We start from the raw sequence: 16700 nt of genomic DNA on the forward strand, positions 1-16700 counted from the left end.
TCCGTTATGATCATATCTTGGTTTTGGGACGTGTCGTCCAAGACATTATTATAAGAAAAAATATGCCAAACTGGTGCACGCCTATCAGTGCAAAACGTACTAGTGAAGATTAACTTCAACTGCTTACTGAATGTCACGCTATGACGCTAAGCGCTTGACAACCCTCGTTGAATATTTCGCGTACACATGCATCATTTCATGTGAAATTCAAGAGAAATGTTAAAAAGTGTGTGAATTTGCCAATTATACGTCACGAAGCGCTAAAAGCATTTAATAAAGAAAACATAAAAGTGTATGTGATTGGATAAACAAAATAAACTCGGGCCATCATATGCTTTCTTGCAATGCAACTTCGGCCCCAAAATAAAAGGCCGTACAGTGACCTTGTCTGGGAGCGTATTCGCCATAATCGAAAGAAAAACATGGGGGAAAAAAGTCTCAGGGGAAAAAACATTGCTGGTCTGTTTAACTCCGAGTGGTTCAGGCTGGGAGCACCTTATTGTGGTGGGGTCAGTGTTATTCTGCCACCAACGCAAAACCAAGGTTCGTTTTAAGTACTGTGCTTCCTTCAATCGACAGAAATTGTCGTGACATCCACCTTGAAGCCTCAAAAAAAAGACGTTTATGCACTAACATTTTTTAACGTTGCTCATATCAAAGCATCAAAGAAACTCGCGACAAAGGGCGACAAGAGAAAAAAATAATATCCGGCACTTCACTGTTAGCAGCAGCACCACAAAAAATTGCAAGCACTCACATCAAGAGCCATAAACGTTTTGGGACTCAGGAGTTCAAGCCTCACCCATGCACTGAGACGTCGAAGATGACTGCGCTTTTTTTTTTTTTTGTATGGGGCACGTTAATTCTCCGACTTGGTAGGGAGCCCTATTGAACAGTCGCGTAAGCAAACAGTGGAAGCCTTCGAAGCGACTATCTGGAACCGAACTTGCCCAATTTCCGAGTAACTGAAGTTACGTAAATGCTCGAGTAGGCTATTGTATTCATTGATGTCACGCACACAACCAAGATCACCCGAGAAAAAACCATTGGATAGTTATAGCGCGAGAACAGAACGATGACACAGAGACAAGAAGGACACGAAGGTCTCGGTGTCGCCGTTTTGTTCTCGTGCTATAACTATCGAGATGTCATACCAACTAGCCCAAGCTACCACACTTCTAAAAAAAAAACACTATGTCACTATGTTCAGTTTAAGATGTGTTCTCGTATAAGATCTCGTGGGTTTGTCGTGTCTGGAGTATAAGTAGTTGAAATTCAGTGGCTCGAGGCTAGACAGAAGTATTCGAATCAGTGGCGAAGTCCGTTAAAATTCTTTAGAATTATTTTTCAGAAAAGATACGTTTTCAATAAAAGGCTACAGCTACGGTAGACATTTGTTCCATCATTCAGTCACGATCTAGCAGCATTTCATTGCAAGCAATAATAGCACAAGCTTATTCGAAAGCTCGTGCCTCATCCGTTGTGAAATTCAGAGTGATCTAGATTACAAGTGCCAGAGCAGTACACACTAGCGCCCCAGATTGCCTGACCCCCTTCGCCATTTTCGAACTGAGCCGCCCAACAAGCTCGCGAGAACGTCAGTTGAGCCGATGCAAAATATTACACGTGTCCTCTCTCATGGTCTGCGAAAAACTTTCACATGGAGCGATACGCTGAAAGACTGAGAATGAAGTGTTCTCGATTTCGCACAGCAGTCTCTCCGAGAGACAAGTTCAGCGTTTCACAGCCCTGCAATGAGACGTTAAACCTGCCGCGATTGCTGTGATAAAGTAATTGCGTATAGACCGTGAAAAAAAAAGTGCAAGGAACAAGCTTTTGTGAAAGTCTGCAATGTTATGTGTGCGCCAGAGATAAATTTTTTGCCGTCTTTTTTTTTTATCAAATTCTCCGCATGAACCAGCGATACGGTGTTTTATTACGAATGTGGGCATGCTAGCTTTAGGAGAGTGGGCTGGACAGGCATTAAGAGAACAGTTTCAGAAGTTGTACACATGCACAAATGAGCCCTAGCACAAATTTAGCGAAATCGTCGCCTACGGAGAGAATGGTCGCGAGATTATCAGCAGCACAACGCATGCCATGGCACGCAGGATAACTGCACAAAGCAAGTCTAACTGCGCAGACAGGAATAACCGATGTGTCGCACGTATGTGCATACGACAGCCACTCCTATGTGGCTGGAGAAAAACCAAGGAAGCGTGCGACGTAAAAGTAGACTGCTTTTTTTATTGGTTAGATAAAAGCTATTTTGAACAGCAACGTTTTAAAAACTGTATGAATACAGAGTTGCATACAGAGGATGCATAAATTAAATATCGCACATTATACAATCGACAAAGGGGTGACGTTCGGCCTAGGGCCCTTAGTGCTTCCGGAAGAAGAAAACTTTGTCCTGCTTGGCAGCCATGTCTCCGGCAAGGACACAGGAGGATTGCTCTTTCGAGGATGAGGACTGCAGGGAGTCGCTGGAAGCCCATCTCTTCAACTCGCCGTCTTCCGACAAAAGCTCGGTCTGAAAAAAAAAAAGAAAAACTGAGGGGAAGTCCGAGCAGGAGGGTTTCATAGCTGAAATGTCAGCATCGGGCAAGCAAGGACCGCTGGCCGCAAGGATTACCACCGGACGTCTAACTGAAGAAAATCGTCGGGACTATGATTTATCAAGCTCAACCGCCCTGGAAGCCCAACAAAGCAACTTTTAGCAGACACGCTCTTACCTTACGAGTATTGAATGCAGGATTAATGAACCCGGGTGTGGTGTTCATGGCATGGTAATCCTCGTCAGCGGCAATGGGATGCTCGTCTTCAAGCAAGCCCTGGCGCTTTTTGAATGTTGGTTTCTTGAAGCTCACCGAGAAATCCAAGGCAGCGAGCTTGTCCCTATCAATGCAAAAAAAATTGAAGCGCTTATGACCGTTCAGGATACGTATCAACAACGATTTGAAAGAAATGCTTGAACCTTCACACGAAGATGAGTTCTCACTTGAAACGAAGTTTATTTACTACCGTGCGAAAGTTCTCTAGCAAAGCATGAAGAGGGCATCGAGTGCAATCAGCACGACGCGAGCACTATAAGAGCGAACCAGCAGAGGGCCAAAAGAAAAGGTGGAGACGTGCTTGCCTGTTTCTCCGGTACAGTACGTAGCCGAGGACAAGCAAGGCGACGCAGAGGGCGCTAACCAAGATGGAGGCAAGTGCTGTGGAACTGGAGGTGGACTTTTGCGACAACATAGAGACCACCGAGGTATCTGTGCAGGAGGGCCCCTTGAAACCATCCGCACACCTGTGAATTAAAGATGCTTTAGTATGCACAATTGTGGCTAAGATTCGACGAGTGAGGCGACAATAGTCATGCATGACAGGAGTGGATGGCTAAAAAGAAACCGCCTGTTGTGTATCATGTGGGTGCATGTGCGCGGTATGCAATCTTAAAGATCTGTCATGGCTTGAATAGGGTAGGTATATAGTACAGCAACCTACTTGCAGAAGTAAGAGTCGTTGCCGGAAATGCAGCGGCCACCGTTCAGACATACAGGATTGCAGAACTGGCCAAGAATGTCGGAGCTGTTGATGTGGTAGCGCTCATCTGGGAGAATAAAACCATGCGTATAAAAATATGGTAAGCAAATTGAAGATTTAGTCAAGTACAGCGTCGCAGGCGAAAGAGATAGGGAAGTAAATATGCGAGCAAACGAGTCTTAGTGGATGAGACTTGCCAGATTCGACGCATTTGTGAGCGTCCTCTGCCAGAGTGTACCCATGGGAGCAAGCACAAGTATATGCATTGGGGTTGAGAAGGCAGATGTGGGCGCACTGGTTTCGAGCACAGCGGTTTACACCTGGATAAACGTAGGAACAAAATGCGTAAGCTAAAAGGCACAAGAAAATGCAATGAAAAGTGATAATGCGGTAAGAGTGCTGGAGAAAGGTACCGATTACATTTGAGTGGACGGGACATGACAGTGGCGTCTTGCGGAGAGATTGAATATTGCTTACCACTTGGTTGATGAACAGCGTGAAGAACTTTGAGAACAGTGGCTTTGGCTGTACCATGATGCACAAGGCCTACGTGTGTGCCGGTGTATCTGTTGCAGGCCATGAGAGAGTCCGAGCCCCAATCAGACCAGTAGAGCCAGTCTTCGAACAAAGCTATGCTGAACGGGCTCGACAGGCCAGTACCTCTGACCAATTTTCTGTATGGGAGAAAAGTCTGGTAAGGTCCTTCTGTAAGGTCTTCCTTTAAGGCCATAATTGTGCCTGCGTCTGGCGGTTGTATAAATGTACATACATAGCAGCTAAATCAAAGTTTCAGGCGATGAAACCTTACGGGATTGCTCACTTACCGATCTTTACCATCATACGTTGCACTTTCAATGACATTCTTGTTTGCATCAGACCAGTAGATTCGCTTGTGAACGGCGTCCACGGTAATAGAGCAGGGCCACAATATTTTATCCGTGAGCAAGACAACTCTTGCAGTGCCGTCCATATTGGAGCGCTCAATGAGGCCGTGGTCTTTCTGGACAACTTCGTGCCACACAGCCCAAAACATCAAGCTGAAAAAGATTGGACCAATGAAGTCGTACAGTAAATACAAGAGACCAACTGAAATTGGCGTGTTGTCATGCAATAGAATGTCAACTGCACAAGAGTTCAGAAGTCTGGCTGACCCATCATTAGCAGAAAGGGCGAAGGTGTTCAGGTGGGAGTAAGCCGTGTCAATGACGTCGGTGCAGTGCTTGAATGTGGGCTCGCATGCTTGGATGTGGACCCAGCCATCGGTGAAGTAAATGTTGCCGGCTACCCAATCAACAGCGATGTGATATGGCTTGTGGATGTCTTCGAGAAGAGTGAATTGTTTGCCATTTCCCAACGTCATTACGTTGATGACGCCCTGTAAAGCGGTGGAGCATGTATTTAATGAGGAAGACATGAAAACTCGTGACTGGAGACAGCCAAATAAATCGAATGGAACGTGGTTTACGAAGTGCAAAAAAAAAGTGGTGGGGCTGTTAGAAGGCCATTCCACCTGCCGACGACGCGAGTGAGCAATCTAGTGGATATGGCATGTCAGATGGAGGGTACCTCATCCATTTCGGTCCAGAATATCGACTTGTCAGTGACGCGGTAGTCCATGCCATGCATATCGGAGAGAGAATCTTCAGCAAGTAGATGCTGGGCGTGTCCATGCATGGAAAAGCTACGGATCTGATTAGGAAGCATGTAGAGCAGGAACGGTTCACCATCTGGAAGAGAAGCACTTATGAGGAAGCGACAGGTGACAGCAGTAGATGCATACATTGAACCTTGCAGTAGCGACGATCTGCACCTAGCGCGTAGCCATCAGCGCAGGTACACTTGTAGCTGCCTTTAGAGTTTTGACAGAAGTGACTGCAATGACCGGGAGTTGCACATTCATCGATGTCTGAAAAGAATATTCAGCTGGTGAGGAAGCAGTTTGGAGAGAGGTGGGAAAGATACCATCACAAGATTTCCTATCCGTGTTGAGCCGGTAACCAGGATGACAGGAACACAGTGGACCAGTTGGAGATTCCCGGCACAAATGAGCGCAGCCTCCATTAGTTGTACCGCAATAACTTACTGCAAGAAACGGGTAGCAATTACAGCTTAAAACTAATTTTCCAGAAATTGACAAGTGAAGAAATGCGCAGAGCAACAGTTACGACCGGGAATTAAGCGTACCGCAATGGGTGCCTTCGTCCGAGAAATCTGCGCAATCTGTACGCCCATCGCAGACACGGGACCAGGCAATGCATTCACGGGAGCCACACTTGAATTCGTTGCTCGCACAAGCAGGCACAGCTGGGATAAAAGGCAGTGCAAAGGGAATAAAAATGAAAGAGGGTACACAAATGTGGCATGTGCGTGAATGATAATGCGGCAAGGGGGAGAAGTCGAATTGTTAGGAAGAGGAGTACTCACAGGTTGTGCTAACTTTCGTTGTCGGGTGACATCTCGGGAGAGTTTCATCCATTCCATCGCCGCAGTCGTCATCACCGTCACACAACCAGTTTTGCAGAATGCAGCGCTTTGTGCCCGTGCAGAAGAACTCCGCTGAATGGCATATGGGCGCAGCTACGAGAAGGGAGCAAAGAATGTGCCGATGAAAATTTGAACATGTGGTAAGGCTTGAAGTAAGGGGGCGCTAGGTAGTATTTAATAGGATCGTAATAAAAGCGATAAGAGTGGAAAGTTGGAACTGTCGGGCTTCAATATCGTTATTGCGACGTTTCGTAGCGAATGACTTGATTGCATGAAAGCCCGGTATCGGGCTGTAGATAAGTTGGGTACAGGAAAGCTTACAGCAGTTGCGCTCGTCCCTGCTGTTGTGACAGTCAATGTAGCCGTCGCACATGTCGTGGGTGTAGATGCACTGGCCGTCACCACAGTCTACCATGCCAGTGGAACACTTAGTGCGGTTGGCTTTTGCATAATCTGTGGTACGACAGAAATAAAGATCAAATATTAGGAACATTGTTAGTGAAGAACAAAGGAATATATGGTTGTAGCGTGAAAGGAAGGGCATATTGCCGTAGGGGACAATGCTTCATAAGCCGAGGAAGTCGGGATGAGGGAAAATCGCTGAATGTTTTAGTCGAACCGACAGCGGTGAAGTGCGTGCAAGTAGGGAAATATTGGAGGTGCCTATAAATGCTGAAGCAATGATGCAGTACGTGAAGGAATGCTGCAGACGCTTGAAGAAAAACATCCTTCGTTGATAGAAATGGGGATAATGGGCAAGTTATATTCGGAATACAGCGAAGAGTGAATGGTAAGCAGGATGTGCGCTGGCAGTGTATGGCGCATGCAAGGCATCGGAGTTTCTGAAACGAAATGGGATAAAATTGAAACTGAAATTCTGGAAAGCTTACCACAGCCGACTTCGTCGGAGGAATCTTCGCAGTCGTTATCGTGATCGCAGCGGAGCCTCTTGTCCACGCACTGCCCATTAGCGCAATGGAAATCATCTTCGAAGCAGGAGGGTTGTTCAGCTGCGGATTCAGAGAAAATTGGTGTACGTAGCCACGCTGTAACTTTGGATTCAGGCTCGGTTTACCGTTTTGTGAAATGAAGGCGGGCTGCCTTGCCACGTACAGAGCGACTAGAAAGTTAGACCGACCAGAAAGTGTTCCACTGGCATGGCGGAAAATAAAGCGCGTAGGTGACACATTCCGTGTACTGCTGAAGGAGGAAGCTGGATTATACGATTGAAGGGTCGCCATAAGCAGCGAGAGACTGATCAAATGTTTCTTTGAAGAGAAATGTGGTAGTATGAATTGAGGAAAGGAAAGCAAAGAAATACAAATTGATGCACAATGGGAAGGTTGTGCCCCCCCCCCTTACAGAAAAAAAGAAATAAACAGCTTTGTTAACAGTGGCAATGTTTTCCTATTTGCCTATGAATGATATAGGGTGACGCAAGAAGACTAGCCATTTTCAAAGATTGCTATTCTGTACCCTCCATGCTATGTAGCAAACGCGCTACTATTTCTCTGCAATATGATAAAAGTGCGTTGGACGAAGAAAAAAAACTAATAATCGAGTTGAACGATCGTTAGTGCATGTACCACAAAACTAAGTCAGTTGGAATGTGTTCATGCGCGATCTGTTGTGGCTGAACAACAGGCGGTCAGTTGATCGGGGAACACCGAGCTACGGAGGTTTGTTCAGAAGCAATTATAAAATCTAGATTAATTCGCAATATTAAGATTAGCTGCGGGTAGGAGACACGGAAATCGCTTGCAGAAACACAGGTAAGAGGTAGGTACAGGTAACCATTTCGAACAAATGAAAACGTTTAGCGCTACGTACTGAGGATCACGAGACTGAACGCGGGAGTGTGGGGCTTACTGCTGTCCGACTATCAAAAAATGGATAAGTGCTTACTGCAGTTCTTTTCATCCGACGAATCTGAACAGTCGGAGTGGCCATCGCAAGTCCAGTCCTGTGGAATGCACTGGCCATTGTCACAGCGACTGTGAGCACTAGGACAGCGCACACTACTGCAGTTCAATTCATCGTCACCGTCGGGGCAGTCTTCAGAGCCATCGCAGCGCCAATAGAGAGGGAGACAGACTCCACCGCGGCAGGTGTACTGGTGGGAAGCACAAGTAGTGACCGCTGCGAAGGAGAAGTAAGCAACGTTATATCATTGAGGTTGAAGGTTTCACTTGTTCGAAGTTGGGGGGACTTGAGCACGGTCGGCGACAAGGGAAGCTATGCATACATAACGCTATAGGTTTGTGGAAGTAGTGCATAGGACGTGGTAATAGCGACAATTAGAAGCAAGGCTCTTACTGCAGTTTCGTTCATCGGATGAGTCTCCGCAGTCGTTGTAGCCATCGCACTGCCACTCTTTTTCAATGCAACGACCATTGGAGCAGCTGAAGTCGGTGGCAGGACAGGTGGCCGAGCCTGCGTGCGAGTATGGCAGTCTAACGGAAACTTGCGAAAATAGAAAAGGTCATACCACAAGATTCTTCGTCCGCGTTGTCGGAACAGTCCTTGTGGCCGTCACACCAGTTCACAGCGGCGATGCAACTGCCTGCGCAGGGTAGCTCGTGCGGCCGACAGGTGGAGGTTTCAACTGAAAAGAAAAGCTTTGAGATGCTTGCACGATCTAGCAGGTTTCGGTTGCGAGTGTTACAAAATGCAAGAGAAAAACCTCGACAAGTCCTGTTGTCTGCGTTGAGGGCCATTCCAGGTGGACAGAAGCAAGAACGGTCTGTAGTACGCACAGGCAGGCAGGTGTGAGAACAGCCGCCGTTATTTAGTCCACATGGACCGGGCGCTGCAAGGCAAGATAAGGTAATGGTGACGCACAGCAGAGGGAAACCCAACAAGCATATTTTGTACGAGTGACGGAAGAGTGAACAAGAGAGTCGTGAAGATAGGATCAAAAAGTACAAGTTTCAGACACTTGCCGAATGGTGGAACTTGAGCTGCGACAATCACACGCCTAGAAAAGGTGCCATTCCGCGTAGAACGGAGGGAAACGTGGCGGTGAACACTGGGCTCGCTAGAACGATCGATGTATTCGAGCGAGGCTTTGTCACGCGAAGTCCAATGAATTTCATTGTGCGCGGCACACACCGAGGATATGTGGGCTTTGACTTGTTGCACAATGAACGGTGTCCTGCAAGAATAGTAGACTGGTGACCGACAGGGCTGGAGGTGGCTGGTATGAATAATGTGCAGCCCATATTGTTATTGTCTACAGAAATAAACATTACAAGGTCATGCAATGCAGCCAAAAGGGCATGCCTCAGTATCAAAGTGAAATGAGCAAAGTATGTGGGCTCTAGAAGGATGCGATAGTACGCAATGAAGGGGGAGTACAAAAGTTTTACCCAGTGAAGACTTTCTGAAGATCGAGAGATTCGATAGTCCCGCGAACTGCATCAGCCCATACAAGCGTCCGGGCTACGAGATCGACACTAATAGATACAGGAAGCAGCAGAGTGGACAGGGGAAGCACTCGAGGGTTTTGGCCATCCATGGTGTATGATGTAATAGTGGGCTTGTCACCAGCACTCAAGACAAAAAGCACTCTGAAAAGAGTAAAACAATGTAAAACCAACCTGTGGAAAGGTGATGCAAGCTGCCGACGCACCACAGAATTGTAAAGAGGTACACATTTGAAGGTGGGAGGACAATAATTGAAGGAAAGTAACCGGAAGGTTGGGGTACTTCAAAAGGCTCACCCAGCGAAAGGGTAGAGAGCAACGCCAACCGGACGGTGGAGGTCATCCCGGATGATGACATGTCCAGAGCCGTTAGCATGGCAGGCTTCGAGTGTGTATTTGTCGGCGTCGACCCAATAGAGAAGCTGATGAGTGACGTCGAAATCGATGCCGAAGACCGAGCCAATGTGATCATGGACAGTCCTGAAAAAAGTGCGAGGAGAGGGAGAAAGCAAGAGAGGTGAACATTAAGCCGCCAGTTGAGAAACTCTCGAAGTGTCCTGGAAGCGCATAACACAATCTAGTTTTCAGGAATGATATACGACATACCATTGTTCAAAACTCTTGACATTGATGGCAGATAGAACTGAGTGGCGATTGTCACTGTAGTGGAGAGTTTGGTTGGACCAATCGAATGTTAGGGCACTGATGATGCCCAGATTATGAACTGGCAAGGTGACAGGCACAGGGGCGCCGACTTTATTGAGGTCGATCTTGTAGACCAAGTCTTCTTCAGCAACGATGACGAAACTGAAGTCCTTTGTAACTGAAGAGACATGTGCAAAGCAACAATATGCAATTAGAGAATCAGCAGAAGTGCGCGATCATGAATGCAAACGACACTGCGAGGAGTACGAGCCGACAGATTCTCATAGCACCAAGAAATGAGGTAGTGTTAAAACTAGACAGGCCTGAACTACAAACTTGAGAAATTTAACAAATTGGTATGAAGCAGACACTGAAAACTCCGGCAGATAGAGAAGAGATGCACATGCATTGCACTTGAGACCACAAGTTTCAGGGAGCGCCTTGCTTGCATCGAGGGAACCAGAGAATAAAAGGGTGGGTGGACTAGGCATGCGTTAGTGTAAAAAGAATGAATTGGTACAAAAGCTGCGAAATAATAAAAGTGGAGAGGAATGCAATTTCCACCAACTGGTGTACAGAAGGGTGCGTTACGTTAGGGAGGACTAAAAATGCGAACAGTTAGAAGGGCTAAACGTTAAAAGGGAAACAATCAAAACACCTGCGCAGGAGTGCTTGTTCGCCGATAGCTTGTAGCCGATGCGGCACAGGCACATGTAAGAGTCGGCCGAGAGGACGCAGATGTGATCACAGGGGTTGTCCCAACAAGGATTTTGGATGCCTAATGAAAGAAAGTCGAATAAGCGTGGAAAGTTCGAGAAAAAGCAACTATTTATGTACCTCGTTGACGTAGTACTGGATGGTAAACGTGAACACCCATGATGTGATGACCATTTTCCCTCAGAACGCGATGATGTTGCTTGCCAGTACGCTTGTTACTGGAATCGAGCGAGTAGGAGGCCCAGTCACTCCAGTAAACCGTATCCTCGAAAACAGCGAGGGCGAAAGGATGGAAGACTTCTTCGTGCATGACGACGTCGCGTTTCAGGGTGGCGAGTTCAAGGTACTCTAGGCTGGAAAGCTTTGCATCGCACCAGTAGAGGCGGTTGGTAGTATGATCCAACGTAAGGCCGTTGGGCCATCCAAGATCGGTAGACACCAACTGCTGAATGTTCGTGCCGTCCATGCTGGCATGCATGATAGCTGGCCGCGAGCCCCAGTCTGTCCAGTAAACAACTCTAGAAAAAAAGGGGGGGGGAAGTAGAGACAAATTATTGAAAAAAAAGTGAAGGGAACGAGGTGGGCAGCAGAAAAAAGGGAAGTGGGAGCGACATACTTTTGTGGAGGATTCACGATGATCGCCCGCGGAGAGTCGACAGAGTCCGTGATGAGTGCGCTGCAAGAAGCTCCATCAGTGGTACACACCAGGATGCGTTTGACGAGGGAGTCCGTGATGTAGAGATTGTTGGCAACCCAATCCAAAGAAAGGTCCTCAAGTAGAGTCTTTTCTGCAAAAACAAAGGTTACAGAATGAGGGAGAACCGAAATTACCTGAAGTAACGCAAAATGATGGAGCAAGACTTGTTCATGAAATGTACGGACGCGACAAGGTAGATTAGGGTAGAAATAAAGCGCCAGAGGTGCGATTGTAACGAGAAACTGGAACGTCGGTTCCAGCCAGTGGAATACAAGTGCGTTTAGGCATATGCAGGAGCGCTGCAAACGAATTGCTCAGTGCCGAACTAGTCGGAGCAGCGTGCAGAGTTTTTTTTTTGTTTTGCTTCGAAGGAACCCGAATGTGAACGAATGACATTAGTGCGATTAGAAGTTTCGCGGTGGATATGGAGAAGTGAACTGCGTTGTGGGAGCTGAAGGAGAAGGTTGTACGCATCGCAGTGATGCAAGCTGTGCCATGAAAACTGGGTGAATGAAGCGAGAACGTGTCATGACGTTTGTCCGAGTAAGTGTCCGAAATAGTGCCTCGCTACAGTACAAATGCTGTGAGCAAGAATGCCCATTTTATGGAAATTGGGCCACGATCGAGGGAGATCGTGTGAACTAGAGAGCAGAAGACGCACGCTACCCGTCAGCCAGCAGATTATGAAAATTTATGTTAACGCGACATACGCAAATGCTGTACGACAAGTTTACGCAGGAGAACGTAGTGGGGCGTACACTTTCCTTCAGTAAAAAAAATTATGAATTTTAGTCCAGCGAGTTAGTCCAGGAGGCTCCGTGTGATCGAGACCCGTGAAATCCGACGTTAATTCAACACAATAACAAACTTAGTTGAAGGGTGGAGCATAGTGAGCATGGGTAAGGCAGTTTTGCTACGTGGAGCAGCTTTTCAAGTTGACGCGAAACGCCAGCTGTTGAGCTCTTGCGAGCCATGGAGATCACGGTAAGCAATCTAAGTACATGAAACGAAATGCAATACGCGGGAGGTAACTGGATAATAGGGAGAAGCAAGCACAGCAATGACGGCAAACGTGGCTCACCGGCACTGAAGAGAGTTTTGAAGTCCGAGCCATCAAGACGGCAAGAGTGAATCGAAGATCTGCGTGTAGAAACGTCAGTCCAGAAGACACGATGCTGGTCACTGTCGAACTCGACACCAACGGCTTGAGCTTCGGCTGGGTGAATTTCGAAGTACCGGTTGGATCGGAGCCAGAGGCCACGGATTTCTTTGGTCGTTGAGAATACAAGAAGCGGCTCAGGATCACGTGCCTTGCAGAAGCTGTTATCCGTGAGCTGATAGCCCTCGAGACAGTGACAAGAGTAAGATCCGGGAGAGTTGATGCAACCATGGCTGCAGACGTGAGGATCTTCGGCACACTCGTCGACATCTGGAAGCAGCGTGCAAAAGAAGGAAGAGGTGTAATGAAGTGCAGTGAATGCATGTCATGCGACCGCGAAACTATACGAGGACAGTATCAGAGGAACGAGTGGTTGGAGTGAGACAGGACGTAACGTATAGAAACAGCGCATGCACGTGGCAGCCTTTGTCTAGGAACGAGGCCGACAAAGGGCTGATTGTGCTGGCGAGCATGTGATTTTATAGGAAGAGCAAAGCGATAAGTCATGTGCATGAATGAAACTGCAGGATTTGTGGTGCGCAGGAGGCAGACATGTTGCCGTAGCCGAACATAGTGCTAAGTGGAGAACAGGCAAGGGTAGGGTGCGATGTAGTCAATAATTTAAAAGGCCGTGCGCCCTACGCATGCGTTCATGTGATGAGGACGGCCGTGGTAGCCACGTTAAAAAAGGTAGAAGCAAAGTACCGGCGCAAGATATGTGGTCGGCCAAGAGGCGGAAACCAGCGTTGCAATAGCAAGTAGAACCATTGGTGGCAACAAAGCATCCCTGGCTGCATTTCTTTTGGCTGCATTCGTTGACCTCTGCAAAAAGTACGAAGGTGAGCAAATTAGTCGTAATGTCCCAATGAACAGGCGGCATACTGGGCATTGCAGGTAACAAGAAATTGTGGCAAGAAATCTAATGACCAATTAACCAATTCAAAAATGTCCGTTTTGGGCGCTTCGTTAATCTAATGGTACGAGGAAGCATACATATTGCAGATAAACTTGCGTGAAAGTACAACATGCGAAAAGTCGCGTTTTCACCATGGCAGTGCGTAGCTACGAACAGATGAAGAACAGCGTTTGCGTATAAGGAACGATGTTCTTGGGCGGCATAATGCGTCCGCACGTACAGCGCCTCGAGGAAAAGACCGATCGCAGACTGATAATGGCACGGGTACGTGGTTGAGAGCGCTGCAGCCAGATTTACCAGTGATGCGAGGCATCGTCGCACGTCGTGAAAGAAAAAAGACAAAAAAGAGTCAACTTTTCGTGATTTAACCGGCCGGAAAAAAGTAGCCCGTCCATTTCGGGGTATGCATACGATTTGTGAAAAGTAGTGGGGATCCAACGCTAAAGCTTTGGGGCATTTTTAGGTCACTTTTTTTGGGTAAAAGTACAGCGAGTTGTGGATGAAGAGAACCTGCTGCACAAAAGTTCAGCCATGCCTTAATTCACTGTGAATGTAGACTAGCAGAACTACATTAACTAGTAGGCCGAAGCATCGTTGGAGCGAAGCCGAAACCAGAACCCGCTCGCCAAGAATTATGACGGAAGAAACGCGTGGAGTACAAGTTGAGTTGTGCGTAACCTTCAAATATGAAAATAGGGAGGTGGAATCCGTAAGGTGCGCCTTGAAAGGCTGAACGGGACATCTTGTCGCTACGGTGCACACCGAGTTGAAAATTGGCGGTGTCCGTGAATAATGCGTATACGGCTGCGTACCGTGCAAGGAGTCGCATGCGCCAAAGCACGAGCAATTGTAGGTTTGAAATCATTTCGAACTATTTATGCACCGACCATGGGGCCTTGGAAGACAAGTCGCAGTAAAGTGCGTGCCTTTTGTAGTGGGCGAGCCATTTGAAATTACGCAGCCGTGATTACCCTACGTTCCGAAGCGCGGCTCTTATGTAGGCATCACTGCGGGGTTATATGTGCTATTGTGAAGCATGTGTATACAGAAAGTGCGTGTTGGTAAACCATGCAAGTTGGTTTCACTGCATTTCGAAGCAGACTCACGGCCGTGGTAGAACGCCTGCTTGCCGCGCGAACGACCCGGGTCGGATTCGCATTCATACCTACAACTTTGTGCTTCAATAGCATTTCACTGTTTCGGTCATGCAGAAGAGAAGGATTGCGAGACTGAAAACCGTCGACGGTTGAATGACTGCGAAAGATCTGTGCAAAGATATAATGTTGAAAGGGAGACCAAAGGGGGACACTTAAGTAAGGTGGAGGAGCAATTGGGTTTATTTGGAAGAAAAAGATCGAACTACCTTGATGCAGTTGGAGGAAGTGCGGCGACTATAGGGAACAATTAGATTTACTTTTGAAGGAACTAGGGCACAAAATAGGCAGCGTTTCCTTCGGTGAAATTGTGAAGGAAGACATTACCGATACCAGATGACCTCAATCCAGCAGAGAATTACAGCATTGAAAATCCTAGCTGAATTCGAGCCATGAACCGACAATTCATGACAGTTGCCAAGAAGGGCGAAAAGAAAGTGCATAGAATAAGTTCTACTCACTACAGAAGGAGCCTTCGTCGGCGCCGTCACTGCAATCCTTACGGCCATCGCAAACCTTGGAAGGAAGAAGACACTGTCCGTCAAGGCAAGGAAATCTGCCCTGGTCGACGTCGCAACGAGGAGTTGGCGTCGTAGTGGAAGAGTTTTGAACTCCACTGCAGTCCAACTCGTCGGAGGCATCGGCACAGTCCTCCGTTTGGTCGCAGCGCCAGTGGGCCGGAATACATTCATTATTGTGGCACCGGAAGCCGGTACAATTGCTGGAGTGGCAGTCCTGTTCATCAGACGAGTCGTGGCAGTCCGCCTCTCCATCGCAGACCCATATTTGCGGAACGCAGTAGCTGGAGTCGCGGCAGGCAAATTTGTCCGCGGGACAGCGGCTGTGAGTGGCACCTGTATGGAATACAACGATAGCATGAAAAGCATGCGGGTAGGAGGGCCAAGACACAGCTTGAACGTAGTTGCCGAAAGCTGCACACAACATAATGGGGCTGCGCGCAGTGCCTGTGGTAAAGTCTCACAAAGAAGGAAGGGGCTAACAGAACCAGTAAGGCATGAAGTGCAAATACTGAAGTGAAGAAGAAGACGAGGAACCTAACGGCCAGTGCTCAACAGTTAGAACGAGACATCACTAAAACTGTGCTCGCTTCTTTTACGGTTGAACTTTTGAAGAGCTCCGAGGAATTCACGAAACACTGGCTAGAACAAAAAGCCGTCACTCACTGCATCCAGTCTCGTCCTTGTGGTTTCCGCAGTCGTTCTGGCCATCGCACCTCCAGAACATGGCGATACACCGACCGTTCCCGCAGTCAAACCACGCTTGCGGGCACTCGCTGAAGACGTTGCCTACTGCAGAAACAGAATAGTGTATTGGGAGCGAGATATCACATGAAGCAGTACGCGAAACGAAGTCTTCGTTGGAATTAACACCGCTCCTGAAACGGTTCCCCAAACCATAACATCATTACCCACATTTGCGTAACACATCTGAATTTCAAAAATACCTGAAGGTACAGTACGCAGTGCTCGAGAACCAAAACAGCCCGACTGCCATAGTGCAAGCATTACGACACAGCAAAATAGTAGCTCACCCAGATACAAGGCAACCACTGCCAGCACAGCACAGGCGGTAAACTTCATACTGCTGCTTCCGTACCAAGCTCTTCCTAACGCCCACTCTCGAGGAAATTCGCGTTCACTGGGGAAGCATGCCGGTGACAATGCCGGCGGCCGACTGCGCGGTCGTTCCTCAAGCGTTGAATTTATAATATTACCAGCGTGGCCTCTAGCGAATCACAGAATAATATTTTAGTGACGTCATCATTAGAACCCACGTAGCGCTTGGAACCACTTAATGCAGCCAGTGCAGTTGTAGATAACAAAAAAAAATACCTGCAAGAATCGGCCGTCGCGTTAATATCTGTCTTTCTGTTCTTTTTTTTACTTTCTGTTCTTTCGCAAGCTGCGTATACAACTAAATCTGGAACGTGATACCTACCATGTCT

General features: G+C 47.5%; 1 protein-coding gene across 1 annotated transcript; it reads right to left on the bottom strand.

Annotated features, from left to right (window-relative positions):
- Positions 1–2227: 2227 nt before the first annotated feature.
- Positions 2228–16422, bottom strand: yl (Putative vitellogenin receptor yl). Its single transcript, XM_075879395.1, has 31 exons — positions 16287–16422; positions 15919–16044; positions 15196–15588; positions 13370–13486; positions 12587–12934; positions 11425–11596; positions 10929–11326; positions 10750–10869; positions 10053–10269; positions 9744–9926; positions 9390–9590; positions 8964–9175; positions 8705–8830; positions 8510–8626; positions 8338–8454; positions 7927–8160; positions 6912–7031; positions 6343–6474; positions 5962–6114; positions 5722–5841; positions 5500–5619; positions 5318–5443; positions 5104–5264; positions 4689–4912; positions 4362–4574; positions 4015–4211; positions 3735–3857; positions 3499–3604; positions 3140–3301; positions 2736–2898; positions 2228–2533 (listed from the first exon to the last, which is right to left on the bottom strand). The coding sequence occupies exons 1-31, from the start codon at positions 16333–16335 to the stop codon at positions 2384–2386; spliced, it is 5400 nt and encodes a 1799-aa protein (XP_075735510.1). The 5' UTR covers positions 16336–16422; the 3' UTR covers positions 2228–2383.
- Between the last annotated feature and the right edge of the window lie 278 nt (positions 16423–16700).

Source organism: Rhipicephalus microplus, chromosome X (assembly GCF_043290135.1).
Source record: "Rhipicephalus microplus isolate Deutch F79 chromosome X, USDA_Rmic, whole genome shotgun sequence".
Classification (NCBI taxonomy): Eukaryota; Metazoa; Arthropoda; class Arachnida; order Ixodida; family Ixodidae; genus Rhipicephalus; species Rhipicephalus microplus.

Coding starts and splice junctions, on each gene's coding strand:
- yl (XM_075879395.1), bottom strand. CDS start 16,335: ATGAAGTTTACCGCCTGTGCTGTGCTGGCAGTGGTTGCCTTGTATCTG. Junction 15,589..15,918: donor CAAGGACGAGACTGGATGCA/GTGAGTGACGGC, acceptor TATTCCATACAG/GTGCCACTCACAGCCGCTGT. Junction 3,858..4,014: donor CGCTGTTCATCAACCAAGTG/GTAAGCAATATT, acceptor ACGTTTATCCAG/GTGTAAACCGCTGTGCTCGA.